General features: G+C 39.8%; 1 protein-coding gene across 2 annotated transcripts in view; it reads right to left on the bottom strand.

Annotated features, from left to right (window-relative positions):
* PARD3B (par-3 family cell polarity regulator beta) overlaps positions 1 to 17963 on the bottom strand; it is a 1088076-nt gene that overhangs the window by 458288 nt on the left and 611825 nt on the right. For both annotated transcript variants that reach the window (XM_010861024.1, XM_010861023.1), the window contains one exon: positions 873 to 1043. In XM_010861024.1, the coding sequence (XP_010859326.1) occupies positions 873 to 1043 (171 nt within the window). The remainder of the gene's footprint in view (positions 1 to 872; positions 1044 to 17963) is intronic.

Here is a 17963-nt window from a genome sequence, read left to right as displayed (position 1 = left end):
GATGGACTTGAGTTTGAGTGAACTCCAGGAGTTGGTGATGGACAGGGAGGCCTGGCATGCTGTGATTCATGGGGTCACAAAGAGTCAGACACGACTGAGCGACTGAATTGAATTGAACTGAATAATATGAAACAAGAAGCTTGTTTAATACATCAAATTTTAAATTAGTTAAGTTGCAGATCTGTATTTGTTGTTGTTTAGTGGCTAAGTCTTATCTGACTATTTTGAGTCCTCATGGACTGTAGCCCACCAGGCTTCCCTGTTCATGGAATTTTCCCGGCAAGAATACTGGAGTGGGTTGCCATGATCTCCATGGGATCTTCCCAACCCAGGGACTGAACCCATGGCTCCTGCATTGGCAGGCAGATTCTTATCACTGAACCACAAGGGAAGCCCCAGATGTGTATTACCCAAGCACACATTGTAGGGAAGAATACAGAGAGCTAATTGCATTATAATGATCTTCACAGTAAGCATTATAGACATCTTATTAGGAACCTAATAAGGTATGGACAATGCTAGCACATCATCCAAAAAGTATATAAGCATGTTATATGCTTTAAAGTTCCTAATCTGAATAAAGTATAATTCATAAAGTCCAGAGCTCTAGGAATTTCTGGGGAAAAATTAGAAATTATGGACCTGTTATACTGGATACATGACTTAATTTATATGTACATTTTTATATTTCTAGTTACACCTAAAATATATAACCACCTATTTGCCACATAATTCCATCACAGCGCCTCTAGGTGCATATTTTTCTAATTTCAGAAACCAGTATGAGCTTAGCTACCATACTAGTGATGGAAGTGTGAGTTTTCTGGTGGCCATTTGGGCAGTTTGCACAGGGAAATAACAAATTGCATCACCTCCATTGGTCTCTCTGGCCTCCTCAGAATCACCAACTGGATCATCCCTCGGATGTTTCCTTCCATGGACATGGATCGTCTAAGTGTTTCCATAGCTTCGTGGTTGGACTTTCCCAGAAGAGATTCCCCATTAACCGCAATCAGCTGGTCATTCATCCGCAGACGGCCATCCTAGGGTGGAGGTAAGAAAAACAGTAGTAAGCAGAGAAAAGCATGTGATGCCATGTGACTGTCAGGCAAAAGTTCACGCTTAAAATAAAGAAAAAAATTCAGCTATTAGGGATGATTTATTTTCCACAGCAGAAAAAGGTTCTGGATTTTATCAAATAGTCACAAATATTAATAATAATGAATTGTGTGAAAGTGACTTTTAGAAATCATGGAGTCCAGAACTACAATAACTTAGACATTTGTATAATATCTCTTACCGAAACCTTTGGCAAGTGTGCTAGGCTAACCTGATTCTGCCATTTGCTCTGGAAGCTACCATGTTGCTGACTCAAGGAAAGGGGATTTAGAAGCAACAGACAGTGGCCATATTGCTTGCCTTTTCAGTCACAGAGAGACACCATGCTTAAATGTTATGTGCTTGACAATAGTAATGGATCTCATAGCTAGCTCTATTGAATAGTGCTGTGAAAAAAAATTCTCACGTTATTTTCTCTAACGCAACAAAAAGTTGCTAGTCTGCAAAAGGATGCAGAGGTGTGTAATGCAGGTCCAATCTGGTACCATGTCTTCTAGAGGAAAGTCTTGACAAAGGGGACTGTCAAGCCTTTTGTGAGGAGTCTCTGACTGAGAAGCACTTTCACCCAGCACCTTCAGGAAGAAACACCACGTACCACAGAGAACTGGGAAGTTTGGCACATGGATAAGCGGCCCAGATTCTAGTCTAAATCACCTCTAGGTACTAGTCATCTTCAGCTAGAAATGTCCCTGGAGTCGATGGTGGTAGCTGAACACACTGGGACACCATCTCTACCTGCAAAAGAACTTCTGGGGATCACAGTACACCCTTCTCCCCCAACAGACAGTCTGGGAGAAAACATGCTTAAATACTGACAGTCTGATTAGGGACATGGGTTATACCTGTTTCTAAGATAGGAAGTTCTTGCTGTGAGGCACAGATGCAGTTTTAGGAATGTCATGATGCTGGTGCTGCTGCTAATACATTTAGCAGAAATAACAGTTGGTGAGCATGGTAGTTCTTCCATGAATTATCTATAGCTCTTATAGAACTCAAGAAGCTCGACAGATTAATGCTTTTGCTCACATTTTACAAATAAGGAAACTGAGGCAGGAAAGTGATGTTAGGTGCCGCAGGTCACAAAAGAGAGTCAGAGAAAAACTGACCTAAGTTCAGTTTTCATGAACCTTGGTTCTTCTCAGTTTCTGTACTAGGGCTTCCTTGACTATTCATCTCTAGACTACAGTTGTACACACTAAAACAGGTGGAGGGGAGTATTCAACTTTTTGCAGTTAGAAGTATCTGGGACCCATGTTCAAAGGAACAGAATGAAATGTAAAATGAAAAAAGAACTTTCCTAAGAAATGAGAAAACCAGACATATAATGAACAATAGGGCAGCCATACAGATTTGGGAGAGAAATCCTGTGGACAAGTTGACAAACTTTGACTAATGCAGCAGCAGTGGTCAGAGGAAGTTCCTCTGCTGACAGCTGGGGAAAGGGGGAGAGTGACGAGAGCTGTTATGGGGCATGGATGCCCTCGTGGGGATGCACTGCCCACGCCTCCTGTTGCAGAGGGTGTCAGCCCGTGGATGGTGGAGGCCACGCCCTCTCGGTTTCACCAGGGGTAAAATCAAGCTGTAAAACTTGACTGCCCTGCCTCAACAGAGCCTAATGTCTTCTGCCTTCCTCTCGTTTTCCCATTCCACTTAATCTTTCCCATAATTTGGAGCAAATCTGGAAATGAGATTTACAGGAAAGGCCAAACACAAAAGAAATCGCTTCATTTCTGTTATCTAATGGTGAGAGAGGCACGTAAAGGATAAGATTAAGGCTACACGAAATGGGGTCAAACGGAAGCCACTTTAATGGCTGTGTATAAGTGAAGTGAGACAGTTTACTCTAGGAATTATGCTCTTCTGTTGTGGCATTTAATGGAAGCAGGACTCTGGGCTGGACCTTTCACAGGCAGTTGGGAGGGTCACTAAAAATGTTTTGGGGAGGACTGGAAACAGATGTGTGGTTTTTAAAGATGGGGAGGAAGCACAAAAGTTGGATCAGGATCCTAGCCCCGTGAACAGGAAATGAGGTCGAGTACTGGACCTGTAGACGCTTAGTCTTGGCAGGACACCTCATCCTCTATGACAGGAAGAAGAAAGATAAAGATTGAAACTTAATGGGTACTTGTAGAATTGAGGGAATGAAATCTGAGTGAGAGCCACCTGGTAACCTCCTGCGAACCTTCTCTGTGGAGTATGAGGCAAGGTCTGAGTGAAGAGGTAAATAAAAGATAAGGGGATGGAAAAAAAAATGTTTTTTTGTAGGATAATCTCTTACCAACAAGTATTAAGTACAGACTTTTATTTTCAGCTATATTCTGAGTCTCAAGCATACATAACTACACTAAAGTAGAATGTGTTTGCTGTATCCAAGTCCAAACAATAAGGCAAGTCAGGTCACCCCAGGGCAACTTTTTTTTTTTTTGTTAAGACATTCACATTCATCGCAAGCATCACTGCAGAGCTGCGGGTATGATAAAAAATCCACATACTCTCCTTTTAAGGCTTAGCTGGCTTGTTGGTATTGGTTTTTGCTTTCCCTTTATAAGATAAATGATGGGTAATTTCATTAATGGTGGTGCCAGTAAGCACCACATTGTCCTAACATTGAGAAGATAATCTTAGAATTAAGAACTGGAAGGGTCCTTAGAGATTATCTTGTCCAACTGCTTCCGTTTATAGATAAATAATGTGATGCACATAGAGGATAAGAAACCATTTACTGAATACCTCTTCTACAGAGAAGGTACTTCCACATAGATTCGAACTTGCTCAGCTAGTTAAGGTCAGAGCTGGATTAAATAGTTCAAGGCCTGACTTCTCAGCACTCCCTATTCACTACCCATTCTGTGTTCTAATAGATGACAATGACTAGTCCCTCAAGGGATCATGCTTCAAGAAAAAAGACGTTCAAATCCAGACAGAACAATATGACACCAGATGTCTCCTGGAAGAGAACCTTATATATGAAAGCCAGAGTCAGACTATAGAAGATGTGGAGACAGGAAGGGTGGGGGACTGTTTACCTACCTAGCTACACACACACACACACACACACACACACACTGTGTATCCATGTCTAGTCTTCATTTAAAATGAAGTCAATTTAGTTAAGAGCTCATTACTCAAACTCAGCAAAGATCACAATTGCATATGTCTGTTCTGCTTTGTGGGACTTCCCCGGTGGCTTGGTGTAAAGAATCTGCCTGCCAATGCAGGAGATGAGGGTTCAGTTCCTGAGTTGGGAAAATCTCCTGGAGAAGGAACTGGCAATCCACTCCAGTATTCTTGCCTGGGAAATCCCATGGACAGAGGAGCCAGTCAAGCAACAGTCTATGGGGTCACGAAAGAGTTAGGCACCACTTAGAGACTAAACAACAACAATGACAATTCCACTTTGCAGTGGTTTTTTACCAAGAAAGTAGCTTTTTACGGTCTTATTTTTTTCTTTCAGTATTATGTTTAAGTATGTACTTCAGCATGAGAATAGTGACTCTCCTCAACTGATTTTACATGACTGATTTCAACTATCCAGGTATGTTACCCAGTAATTCTAGGATATTTATTTTATCCTAATCTGGATCACTCTTTCCTTTGCTAAAGGAAAAGCCAATGCCCTTTCTGCTATGGACTGAATGTGTTTTCCTCAAATTCATATGTTGAAATCCTAACCCCCAACATGAAGATATTAGGGGGCATTTGGAAGGTAATTAGCGCCCTTATAAAAGAGTCCTGAGACAGATATCTTGTCCTCTCTGCCATCTAGGGTTACAGCAAGAAAAAGACAGCTGACTATTAAGCACCTCTCACCAGATGGATTCTGCAGCACCTTGATCTTGAACTTCAGACTCAAGAACTGTGAGGGATAAACTGCTGCCATTTAAAAGCTACCCAATTTATGGAAGTTTCTTTTAGCAGTCTGAACAAAGACGTTTTTCTTTCTACTTTATGACCATCAGACCCCTAACCAAAAGACCCACAACTACATCACTTACTTTTTGCAACCCCTGTAATCAACTCTTATCTATCCTTAAGCTAGGAGGAAGTAAAGGAAATTCCCAAAGCAGAAGAAAAATAAGAAAAAGAGGAAAGAGAACAGAATAAAAATAGACAAAAATTTCCTCTGGGTACATTAGGACAAATAAAAACTGGTATAAGATTTAGGTCTTCTCCATGTCCTGGGGAGATTTCAAGTCTCATCAGCCCTAACCAGGTTCTAATTCAGGGGGAGGGAGACTGGACTGGGAGACAAGATGTTTGAGTGTTATATCTCCTTTCTGTGCTGCTGCTGCTAAGTCGTTTCAGTCATGTCCGACTCTGTGCGACCCCATAGACGGCAGCTCACGAGGCTCCGCTGTCCCTGGGATTCTCCAGGCAAGAACACTGGAGCAGGTTGCCATTTCCTTCTCCAATGCATGAAAGTGAAAAGTGAAAGTGAAGTCACTCAGTCACGTCCGACTCTTAGCTATGCTGTGCTAAATCACGTCAGTTGTGTCCGACTCACAGTGACCCTATCAACTGTAGCATACCAGGCTCCTCTGCTCAAGGGATTCTCCAGGCAAGAGTACTGGAGTGGATTGCCATTTCCTACTCCAGGGGATCTTCTTGACAGTTTTGAACCTGTGCCTCTTATGTCTCCTGTATTAGCACACAGGGTCTTTACCACTAGTGCCACCTAGGAAGTTCATATCTCTTTTTATTGAACACCTAATACAGGGCAGTCCTTGTGCAAATATCTTGCATATGTTCTCATTTCTCAAAACAAACCTGTGATACAAGCAGCACACTCCACTTAGAGATATAATAATGGAGGCTCAGGGAAATGAAGTGACTGTTAAAGCCAGGTCCACCTGTCTGAGTCAGATACATTTCCACTGTGCTATGTTGCTTCTAGAGATGATTAAAGGTTCTACAGTTATTGGGAAAGCCCGATAGCTTCCCTGGTGGCTCAGAGGGTAAAGCATCTGCCTGTAATGCGGGAGACCCAGGTTTGATCCCTGGGTCAGGAAGATCCCCTGGAGGAGGAAATGGCAACCCACTCCAGTACTCTTGCCTGGAGAATCCCATGGACGGAGAAGCCTGGTGCAGGCTACAGTCCATGGGTTGCAAACAGTCGGATACCACTGAGTGACTTCACTTTCACCTTCTTTCACTACAGTGATTAATGAATATAATTATTTAATGAGTTCCTCCTTTGTGCAGTTCTTTTGCTAAACCCTTTGTCTATATGCACTAGACAGTTTAATACTTCTAACTATCCTGTACACTGGGGACCACAGGTCCCCTTTTAGAAAAGAAGAAACCAAGGATCAGGACTTAGGCCAGGGTGAGAGGATTAATCATGACCGGATGTTGACTCCTTCCTGTGCCTGATTCTAATAGGGTCCCTGGTGAAGCCTTCAGGGACATCAACACTCCGGGCCCAAAACCCAAACCCTGACTTCAGGCTACATAGCAGCATTTCCTTGGAGTAGAGCGGGACTCCAGGCAAGACGGCACCTGACTGAGGAAAAGGACTGTCCTGAACAAATGTTTCCCAAGATGTTAAAATCACTCCATGATAACATCTGCTCACTGTATTTTTTGGAAAAAAATCCAACCTAGAAAGAGCCTTGTATTCCAGACTGAAATAATTTAATTTCATTTTCAAACAATAACAATGAAAGGAAAAGAATAAATCAAGATTTTAAAGTATAGTTTTTAAAGTAAAGAAAAGGAATAAAGTTGGTAAGACCAGAAGCATGTGAATTCTTGTCTTGAAGGGCACCTATGTACATTAGTCAATGTTTTACTTCATCTGTCCTAACACAATTTCAACCAATACAAATGGCACCGTTCTTCAAAAATAAGAGCTCTATTTTCCAGACGCAATACATTGCGCTCTGGTGTACACACTATGGTGACGTGGTCCAAACTTTTCCTTTGCTCCAAAATGCCCTTTGCATTCCTGCTCACTGGTTCTATATCAATCCTTCAAAATAAGGCTCAGCAACTGCCTTCCACTTTCTTCCCCTCAGGCAGAATTGTTCCATCTCAACACCTATGATTACTTTTATTTTTGTCTACCATTTGTTGTTGTTGTTCAGTTCCTCAATTGTGTCCAGCTCTTGGTGATTCCATGGACTGCAGCATGCTAGTTTTCCCTGTCCTTCACCATTTCCCAAATGCTCAAATTCATGTCCATTGAGTTGGTGATGCCATCAGACCATCTCATCCTCTGTCACCCCCTTTTCCTCCTGAGTTCAATCTTTCCCAGCGTCAGGGTCTTTTCCAATGAGTTGGCTCTTTGATTCAGGTAGCCAAAGTGTATTGGAGCCTCAGCTTCAGCATCAGTCCTTCCAATGAATACTCAGGGTTGATTTCCTTTAGGACTGACTGGTTTGATCTGCTAGAAGTCCAAGAAACTCTTAAGAATCTTCTCCAAGTTCAAATGCATCAATTCTTCAGTGCTCAGCCTTCTTTTTGGTCCAACTCTCACATCCATACATGTCTACAGGACAAACCATAGTTTTGACTATATGGACCTTTGTCTGTAAAGTAATGTCTCTGCTTTTTAGTACGCTGTCTAGGTTTGTCATAGCTTTTCTTGCAAGGAGCCAGTGTATTTTAATTTCATGGCTGCAGTCACCATCTGCAGTGATTTTGGAGCCCAAGAAAATGAAGTCCGTCACTCTTTCCATTGTTCCCCCATCTATTTGCCATGAAATAATGGGACCAGATGTCATGATCTTCGTATTTTGAATGTTGAGTTTTAAGCCATCTTTTTCACTCTCCTCTTTCACCTTCATCAAGAGGCTCTTTAGTTCCTCTAAGCTTTCTGCCATAGGGTGGAATCATCTGCATATCTGAGGTTATTGATATTTCTCCCGGCAATCTTGATTCCAGCTTGTGATTCATCCAGCCTTGCATTTCACATGATGTACTTATTCAACATAAGTTAAATAAGCAGGGTGACAATATACAGCCTTGATGTACTGCTTTCCCAATTGGCAACCAGTCTGTTGTTCCATGTCCAGTTCTAACTGTTGCTTCTTGACCTGCATACAGGTTTCTCAGGAGGCAGGTAAGGTGGTCTGGTATTCCCATCTCTTGAAGCATTTTACACAGTTTGTGGTAATTCACACAGTCAAAAGCTTTGCTGTAGTCAGTGAAGCAGAAGTAGATGTTGTTCTGAAATTCTCTTGCTTTTTCTGTGATCTAATGGATACTGGCAATTTGATCTCTGGCTTTTCTGCCTTTGCTAAATCCAGCTTGTACATCTGGAAATTCTTTGTTCAAGAACTATTGAAGCCTGCCTTGGAAGATTTTGAGTATTACCTTGCTAGCATGTGAAATGAGTGTAATTGTACAGTAGTTTGAACATTCTTTGACAGAAGGTCTACCACAGTCCTTACCATATTTGAGTTTTTTTTTTAATAGTATGAAATTAGTTTTTATTTTGACCTCAAAATAAACACTTAACATTTTTCCAAAACTAAAGATGAATACTTAAAAACAAGGGCAGAAGATTATTTTTTTCCTTCCCTGGGGAAACCAGTAAGGCAGATGTTCTAATGTGGCTTGCAAGGCTCTTTCATTGGACTAATCTAGACACAGTTTTTTATGTGTTTATTATGCTACCAGCTTCCTGTACTACGGAATGAGTCTTTCTGTTTCCTGTATCCATTCTATTACATATTGAATAACTTATGGTAGCTGTAGATGTTGTAGAAATCCTTGTTAAACGGAATCACTAGAAACATCTTTCATCAGGTGCTTTGACCTGGTGTAAGTTTCATCTCCAATGGACAAATTCAATAATATACAAACTAATTATGAGCAATTCCTGAGCCCAGGCTGGCTTGGCTATACTGGCACATGCTCAGAGAAACTTTATATTCTAAAAGTGAAGCTTGATCACTGTCTGTGTAGTGGCTCTGCTGCTGCTACTGTTGCTAAGTCACTTCAGTCGTGTCCAACTCTGGGTGACCCCATAGACGGCAGCCCACCAGGCTCCTCCATCCATGGACTTTCCAGCAAGAGTACTGGAGTGGGGTGCCATTGCCTTCTCCGGTGTACTGGCTCAGTATCCTCTTATTTAGCTCTTGCAAAATTTTAAGTTTATCTAATTCAGTTATTATCTTAAGAGCCTCACTCCATTTTATGTAGCAAATGAGTGAAGTTCCAGCAATGTACCATTTATTCAGCATCTGTGGCATGTGAGACTTCTTGTTTAATTAAAGATAACTGAAGAGTATTTTTAGAACCTCAGAATATATATAATCTAAACCATTTTGATATAATGTATTATAATTCTTTTCTTTTAAAGACCTACTGGAAACATATGGGATATAAATAAACGTATTGCAATTTACAGCTTTCACTGTAGTCATGAGTGAATTTTACAGTTTCCTTAGTAAGAAGTTTCAGAAGCACTGACTGAAGAGGCCTCACTAGTATTCCTTCGTCTACTTTGCAGCAATCTGTGCTTGTTTTGGAGAAGGCAATGGCAACCCACTCCAGTACTCTTGCCTGGAAAATCCCATGGACGGAGGCCTGGTGGGCTGCTGTCTATGGGGTCGCACAGAGTTGGACATGACTGACTGAGTGAGTTCACTTTCACTTTTCACTTTCATGCATTGGAGAAGGAAATGGCAACCCACTCCAGTGTTCTTGCCTGGAGAATCCCAGGGATGGGGAAGCCTGGTGGGCTGCCATCTCTGGGGTCGCACAGAGTCGGACACGACGGAAGCGACTTAGCAGCAGCAGCAGCAGTGCTTGTTTTACATTTTTTCTGTTTCTTGTCCTTTCAGCTTCTTCTCTATCCCTTCCTATCTCCTTCCTGATTTTCTGTTTTCAGTTTAGTTTGGCCTAGAAAATTGGATAATAGAAGCTTATTAAGGTGAATGGGTTGTATGCATCAAGAAGATTCTGCATGAATGCCTAACTAGATTAGAATCTAAGAAGCCTTTTCAACTTAACGAAAGGATCTTATTTATTCACTTGAAGAAGAAGAAGAAGAAAGCTCTGTTCTTGCTTGTGCTAAGATTGCTAAAAATCTGGTTTCTTAAAAAAATGGACCCAGAGCAGAATGCTTAGACCAAAACTCTGACCACATTATGAACTTAATATCTCTTATAAATACCCACAATATAGGTGAATATAGGTTTTCAGGTAAAAGATACTATTTACAGAGTCAAAGTAACATGATCATGTTATATCAACTTTTGTAGATAATAATTTCATTTTTGATTAGGTCTAAAAACATATTTTTTTAAGCCTCTGAAGACAATAATAGAATTCAAAGTACACATCAAAAAGACCTAGAGTTCTAAAAGTTTATCCAGATGATACAAATGTATTTGCATTTCCATCAATAAAATAAATATCTGAAAATGATAAAACTTAGCAAGAAAAACAATGATTGATACTGGTATTATGAAAATTTTAAAGTAATGTTATATCTCTATAAAATACTTACTACTGCAGAAAACCCATAAATGATAAGCTTGAGTGTATTAATTAACGCATATTAACATTTTGGGCGTTTTTTCCCTAAAAAAGGAAATGTATTTAAAATACATGGCATAACATAGTTGATAATTCTTTTTTTTGTTGTTTAAATTACTTGTTTTATTTTTTAAAGCAGAGTTCTTATAGTGATGGTGAATTTTTCCAGGCAGAATTCCTGCTTTTACTTGTTCATAGAATATCACACTTTTGTGGTGAGTATGAAATATTAGAGTTTGGCTTCTAACAGTTGAGGATTTGCAATGAAGCTGTTTATACCCAGATTGTATGGTGTTTTTGGTAAGAGGTAGAAACCTGGAAGACACGACTATAGGTAATGATCTTAACAGTTCTCTTCCAGTAAAAAACAATATCAATTTTAAGAAAAATGGATAGCTGAAGAAATCATTTAACATTCGTGTTGCTTAAAATGCTATCCTTTTTATCTCCCTTTGAACTCATTAATTATAGATCCACCACATGATTTATAGACACGAGCAGAAATTGGAGGTAGAAATTACTTCTGCTAGGAACTCCTACCGGACTCCTTTTAAGTAGGTTAGATGCTATTCAACCAACATTCCCCATAACAAAGAGACATGGATATTCAGGATCAAACATTGTATTCCCATAAATTCTAGAACTGTGCATATTATCTCCCAAAATTCATAATTAGGTCATTTTATAATAGAGGGATTGCTTGTATTAGTTAAATTTTTTAACCTATTATGAAATGGTATAGATCCTGCAATTCTGCATCAGGCAACCTCTGCAGAGGTTGTATTCCAGATTTCCTAACCACACAAGAATCAAATTACTTAAATTATGTCTATTTCATATTCTGAGTGCATGCATTTGCAATTAGCTATGTCAGGCATTTTTCTTTCATTTAATTTCATCATCATCAAGTAGTATTTATTAAGCACAAACCTGGCTAATTAATTTTCTAGAGAATAACAGGTATTCTTAAATTCGTTCTCTTTAAGAGCCCTTAAATAATCTACCTGATATATGACATTTTTCCCTTAGCAAAAGCTTCCTTTAAATTTTAATTTTTGCATTATTGTTTCAAAATTTCAATAGAACACATTAAATATTCAAATAAAAAGAAATCTTTCACAATTAGTATTGATAGAACAGACTGTATGGAATTTTTATTCTTTCTAATAAAGGATTTTAATATTCTACATGAATTTTTAAAAATATCACCATTTTAGTTATATATTTTCTAAAAGTAATTAATTTTTATGATAGAAGAAAACAAAGCAGATTTAGTATAGTCTACTCTTGAGAGTCCCTTGGACTGCAAGGAGATCCAACCAGTCCATTCTAAACGACATCAGCCCTGGGTGTTCTTTGGAAGGAATGATGCTAAAGCTGAAACTCCAGTACTTTGGCCACCTCATGCGAAGAGTTGACTCATTGGAAAAGACTCTGATACTGGGAGGGATTGGGGGCAGGAGGAAAAGGGGACGACAGAGGATGAGATGGCTAGATGGCATCACCGACTTGATGGACGTGAGTTTGAGTGAACTGCGGGAGTTGGTGATGGACAGGGAGGCCTGGCGTGCTGTGATTCCTGGGGTTGCAAAGAGTCAGACATGACTGAGCAACTGAACTGAACTGAACTGAATTGAATAGATTTAAAAATGTATTTTCTCTAAAAAAATTCAATTAACAGAGTATATCAAAAGCAAAGGAAAAGAAAACTCATCTCTGAGTTCAAAATGTTTAGCAAATGAGGGTGAATGTATGTGAGGTCTTCAAACTGATTATCCAGACTTTATATGTGCTTCTCTGGAAAAAGGAAAAGCTCATTTTTATGTAGATTTTGGGATAGTCTTTTTCTTAAGTTATTAATTTTTCTAACTGTACAAAGATAATATTTTGTTTAATTTACCAGTAATAACAACACAATATTCAAATTCCAGTCACAAGAATGAAATTTTAGAAAAGCATGAAATCCTAATTACATTCCACTCATAGTTCTCAGTTCATGAGATGTATGTATACTATATATGTATGTATGTATGTATAAATGTATGTTTATATAAAACATACAACATGCAAACTTGTATCTAGTATATATTTGGCCCTGGAAGCAATTATACTACACTTCAGGGGCAAATGCCCAGGAAGAATGACAGAAACTAAAATTGAATTTCAAACATTTAAGGCATGTTACTGGTGGCTCAGATGGTAAAAAATCTGCCTGCAATGCAGGTGCCCTGGCTTTGATCCCTGGGTCGGGAAGATCCCTTAGAGAAGGGAATGGCTACCCACTTCAGTATTCTTGCCTTGAAAATTCCATGGATAGAGGAACTTGGTGGGCTATAGTCCATGGGGTCACAAAAGAGTCAGACACGACTGAGCGCCTAACATTTTCACTTTCACACTTTCACTGTTTAAGCAGTGCAGTAGCAACACTCTAAGCTATGTTTGGCTGTTATGGTCAGTGGTCACTTTGGCTATACATTGAAAAGAATAGCTCAAAAGGATGCTTCCGAGGGGTCTACAAGTGACTTCACAGACTACATCTCTTAGAAATGACACAAATGAGAGACGGAATGATAGAAAGCAACAGCCAGAGAGGTAAGAGGGTAAAAAGAAAGAGGCTCTTGTTATATGTATGGGTGAGCCCCTTTGCAGGTCACCTGAAACTGTCACAACATTGTTAACCAGCTATTGTGCTATGTACTAAGTCACTTCAGTCGTGTTTGACTCTGTGACCCCCTATGGACTGTAGCCCACCATGCTCCTCTGTCCATGGGATTCTCTAGGCAAGAATACTGGAGTGGGTTGCCATGCCCTTCTCCAGGGGTTCTTCCCCAACCAGGGATTGAACCCATGTCTCTTATGCTCTTGCATTAGCAGGTGGGTTCTTTACAACTAGCGCCATCTAGGATAAAACAAAATAAAAAGTTAAGGAAAAAAAAAAAAAGGCCCTTAATTATAGTCACAGTTATCCAGGGGTTTTACATCTGGTTAGAAGTAGCCTATCTTTGTTTACACCAAGGCAAATCCCCAGGAGAATCCAGCATAGAGAAGCCACAGGAAGAATTTGGTCATACTTTTCAAAGTAGTTTCGTTTCCACCTTCCCTAAAGGGGAAAACACCTTGAGAACCAATTCGTGGTAGGAAGGGCCAGGAGAAAAAGAGAGTGCTCTGGCAGAAAGATTATTTTGTTGATTTCACCTAAAAAACTTTGGGCCAGATGCTAAAGTAGATGTTCCCCATGCTTATCTTCTCTCTGCCCCAGGGACAGAGCGGTCTGACACATGTGTATCTTTTGAACAGAGATGGAAACAAAGTCTCCAAACAATTTTTCTAAGACCTAATCCTGAATCACAGAACAGGTGGCAATTTTCTGAGGAGCAACAGTGGATTATTGGAACAGCAGAAGGAGAACTGAAATATACTTTCCTTTTTCCTGGTTAATCAGATTTCTTGTGAGCAAAGCTTTAGGCCTCCACCCTCTGCACTGCAGAAAGTAAACAAGACAAATGGATACTAAACATTCACAATAAGGCTAAATTCATGATGGATGCCTCTTACTATTTAAGATCAGCTATAAATATGCTGTCCAGTAGTTTTTAATGGTGTGATTGTCTGACTCAGCAGACCAGTGTCAGGAAAGAAATTTACATAAATGGAAAGTGAAATCTTCCTGCAAAGAAACAGGCCTGTTAGAAATTGCTTAGGTAAGGAGATGCTCACTTACGCAAACATGGATATACATATTAAACCTGCTCTCCAATATCTGCTTGAGCTGAAGTTATTGCCCATAAAAAAGCTAAGATGTTTGCTTTTAATTTCCAAAAATTCATTTCAGTTTCAATTTTACTTGGAATAAATTCTGTAAATAGAGCTGTCATGAGGAATAAGAATAATGCCGAGCTGGTATCCACAAACATGACCAAGACTGATTATTAAATACAGCACATGTTTAGATGCCCTGGCTAAGGATGATACACGTGATATAAGACAACTCCAGGGCAACAGCCCCTGATCTCTGGAAATATAAATAGATGAGATCAAAGAGCCTTCATCACAGGACAGCAAAGCACAGACTCTGAAGTCGGACTGCCTAGGTTCACACATTGGTTTAAGTGATTTCTGGCCTTGTGAACAAAGGAGAGGCACTAACCACTGAAAACTGTAATTTCTCCTTGACAAGATGGTATAGTAATAATGCAGTATGGATGTGAAGAATAAATTTAGAGAATCCACCTAAAATACTTATTATATGGTCCAACAGATATTAAGCATAAAACAGAATGAATGTTAGTTGATAATATTACTGTAATTACTATTATCATTTTCCTCCTGCTCCATAAAGAAGGCCGACGGCTGAAAAACTGATGCTTTCTAACTGTGGTGGTGGACAAGAATCCTAAAGATTCCCTTGGACAGCAAGGAGATCAAATCAGTCAATCCAAAAGGAAATCTACCCTGAATATTCACTGGAAGGACTGATGCTGAAGTTGAAGCTGCAATACTTTAGCCACCTGATGTGAAGAGCTGACTCATTGGGAAAGACCCTGATGTTGGGAAAGATTGAGGGCAGAAGGAGAAGGTGGTGACAGAGAATGAGATTGTTGGATGGCATCTCCAACTCAATGGACATGAATTTGAGCAAACTCTGGGAAATGGTGAAGGACAGGGAAGCCTGGTGTGCTACAGTCCATGTGGTCTCAAAAAGTTGGACATGACTGAGTGACTGAACAACAACTACCCTTCTGCTCCCAGTTCTGCATTTCTGAGCCTGATGGAGACAGTCATAGACTGGATGAATGGCCCCAATTCCACACCGACTTCTCTAGACCCACACCTTTGTCATAGGCTCGCTGTGGGGGGACTGTATTTTTCTACACCTTGGATTGAACATGGATTCAGTCATATGACTTGTTTTAGCCACCAGTATGTGTGAGAAGTGACGGTAGGCCAGCTTGGAAACCAGACGTAAGGAGATTTCGTGAGTCTTGGACATCAGCTAGCCTGGGAGCCCAGGGTGTAGTTATAATGTGTGGAGTACACGCAGATCTGTAGATCTGTTGTGTGATAGAGATAGGTCAGCCTCAATCAGAGCCCTTTTAGTTACTGTACAGAGCCATTGGGGAAATAATGGCTTATAGAGGTATGTTATTGAAATGTTGTCATTACTTATTATGTAACAGAAGCTAACTGATCCAGGAGTGCATTAAAAGTTGTCTATCCCCAGTGCATTTCTTCTTCTCCAAAGAAAAAGACTCTAGCTCAGTGTCTAGGTCTGAAGCAAAAGTGAAATGATAAGTTTGAGGAGACAAATGCTTTAATAAAGCCAGGATCCTAGGACCTATAAACTCTAATTATGCCTTCCTGGCTTTTGAGTGGGAGATGGCACACGTGAGTAATATCAAGATGATTTAAAAATGGCTAACATTTATTCAACGTTTATCATAGGCATGGTGCTAGGCTTTTTATACCCATTGTCTCTTTTTGTACTCACAAGAGCTCCGGGGGCAGGCACTACTAATTTATTCATTTTATACATGAGGAAACTGAGGCACCCTAAAGGCAATTGATTTGCCTGCATTCACTGAGGGTGAGAGCAATGAAGGCAGGATTTAAGCTCAGGAAGTCTCATGGCTGGCATGAGATGATAAAGATGATGGTCAGGATTGCTGACAATAAGCACACACTTGTTTTCCCTCTCTCTGTAATCACTTAACTGCATTGATCACATTGTGTATATTACTTGATTCAATCCTTAGAACCCTATATGCTAGGTATTATTATTAATGGTGCGCTAGTTGGAGCATATGGTGGTAGGGTTGCATTTGAACTTAGGCAAATCTAGTTAACCATTAAATTACGGTAACAGCTATGTTCATGTTGCCCACCCCAGTATGAAAGGGCAGAATCATCTTCTTCTCTTTTTATCTGGAAATTTATAAGCTTCTCTAAGTTCAAAGGCAACTATGCATTCCCAGCAACATGGGTCTTCTAGTGTATAAAATGTGATAAATGACCTTTAATTTATGCTACTTTCTCTCAGACTCCACTGAGCTTTCATTCTTTTTTTTTTTTTAGTTTTTTTTTTTTAATTTTATTTTTAAACTTTACATAATTGTATTAGTTTTACCAAATATCAAAATGAATCCACCACAGGTATACACGTGTTCCCCATCCTGAACCCTCCTCCCTCCTCCCTCTGGGTCGTCCCAGGGCACTAGCCCCAAGCATCCAGTATCGTGCATCGAACCTGGACTGGCATCTCGTTTCATACATGATATTTTACATGTTTCAATGCTATTCTCCCAAATCTTCCCACCCTCTCCCTCTCCCACAGAGTCCATAAGACTATTCTATACATCACTGTCTCTTTTGCTGTCTCGTACACAGGGTTATTGTTACCATCTTTCTAAATTCCATATATATGCGTTAGTATATTGTATTGGTGTTTTTCCTTCTGGCTTACTTCACTCTGTATAATAGGCTCCAGTTTCATCCACCTCATTAGAACGGATTCAAATGTATTCTTTTTAATGGCTGAGTAATACTCCATTGTGTATATGTACCACTGCTTTCTTATCCATTCATCTGCTGATGGACATCTAGGTTGCTTCCATGTCCTGGCTATTATAAACAGTGCTGCGATGAACATTGGGGTACACGTGTCTCTTTCCCTTCTGGTTTCTTCAGTGTGTATGCCCAGCAGTGGGATTGCTGGATCATAAGGCAGTTCTATTTCCAGTTTTTTAAGGAATCTCCACACTGTTCTCCATAGTGGCTGTACTAGTTTGCATTCCCACCAACAGTGTAAGAGGGTTCCCTTTTCTCCACACCCTCTCCAGCATTTATTGTTTGTAGACTTTTGGATCGCAGCCATTCTGACTGGTGTGAGATGGTACCTCATAGTGGTTTTGATTTGCATTTCTCTGATAATGAGTGATGTTGAGCATCTTTTCATGTGTTTGTTAGCCATCTGTATGTCTTCTTTGGAGAAATGTCTATTTAGTTCTTTGGCCCATTTTTTGATTGGGTCATTTATTTTTCTGGAGTTGAGCTGTAGGAGTTGCTTGTATATTTTTGAGATTAGTTGTTTGTCAGTTGCTTCATTTGCTATTATTTTCTCCCATTCTGAAGGCTGTCTTTTCACCTTGCTAATAGTTTCCTTTGATGTGCAGAAGCTTTTAAGGTTAATTAGGTCCCATTTGTTTATTTTTGCTTTTATTTCCAATATTCTGGGAGGTGGGTCATAGAGGATCCTGCTGTGATGTATGTCAGAGAGTGTTTTGCCTATGTTCTCCTCTAGGAGTTTTATAGTTTCTGGTCTTACGTTTAGATCTTTAATCCATTTTGAGTTTATTTTT

The sequence above is a fragment of the Bison bison genome, unplaced genomic scaffold (assembly GCF_000754665.1).
Source record: "Bison bison bison isolate TAMUID 2011002044 unplaced genomic scaffold, Bison_UMD1.0 scf7180017864471, whole genome shotgun sequence".
NCBI lineage: Eukaryota > Metazoa > Chordata > Mammalia > Artiodactyla > Bovidae > Bison > Bison bison.
The sequence above is the reverse complement of the archived record's forward strand: the minus strand, read 5'-3'. Positions and strand labels throughout refer to the sequence as shown.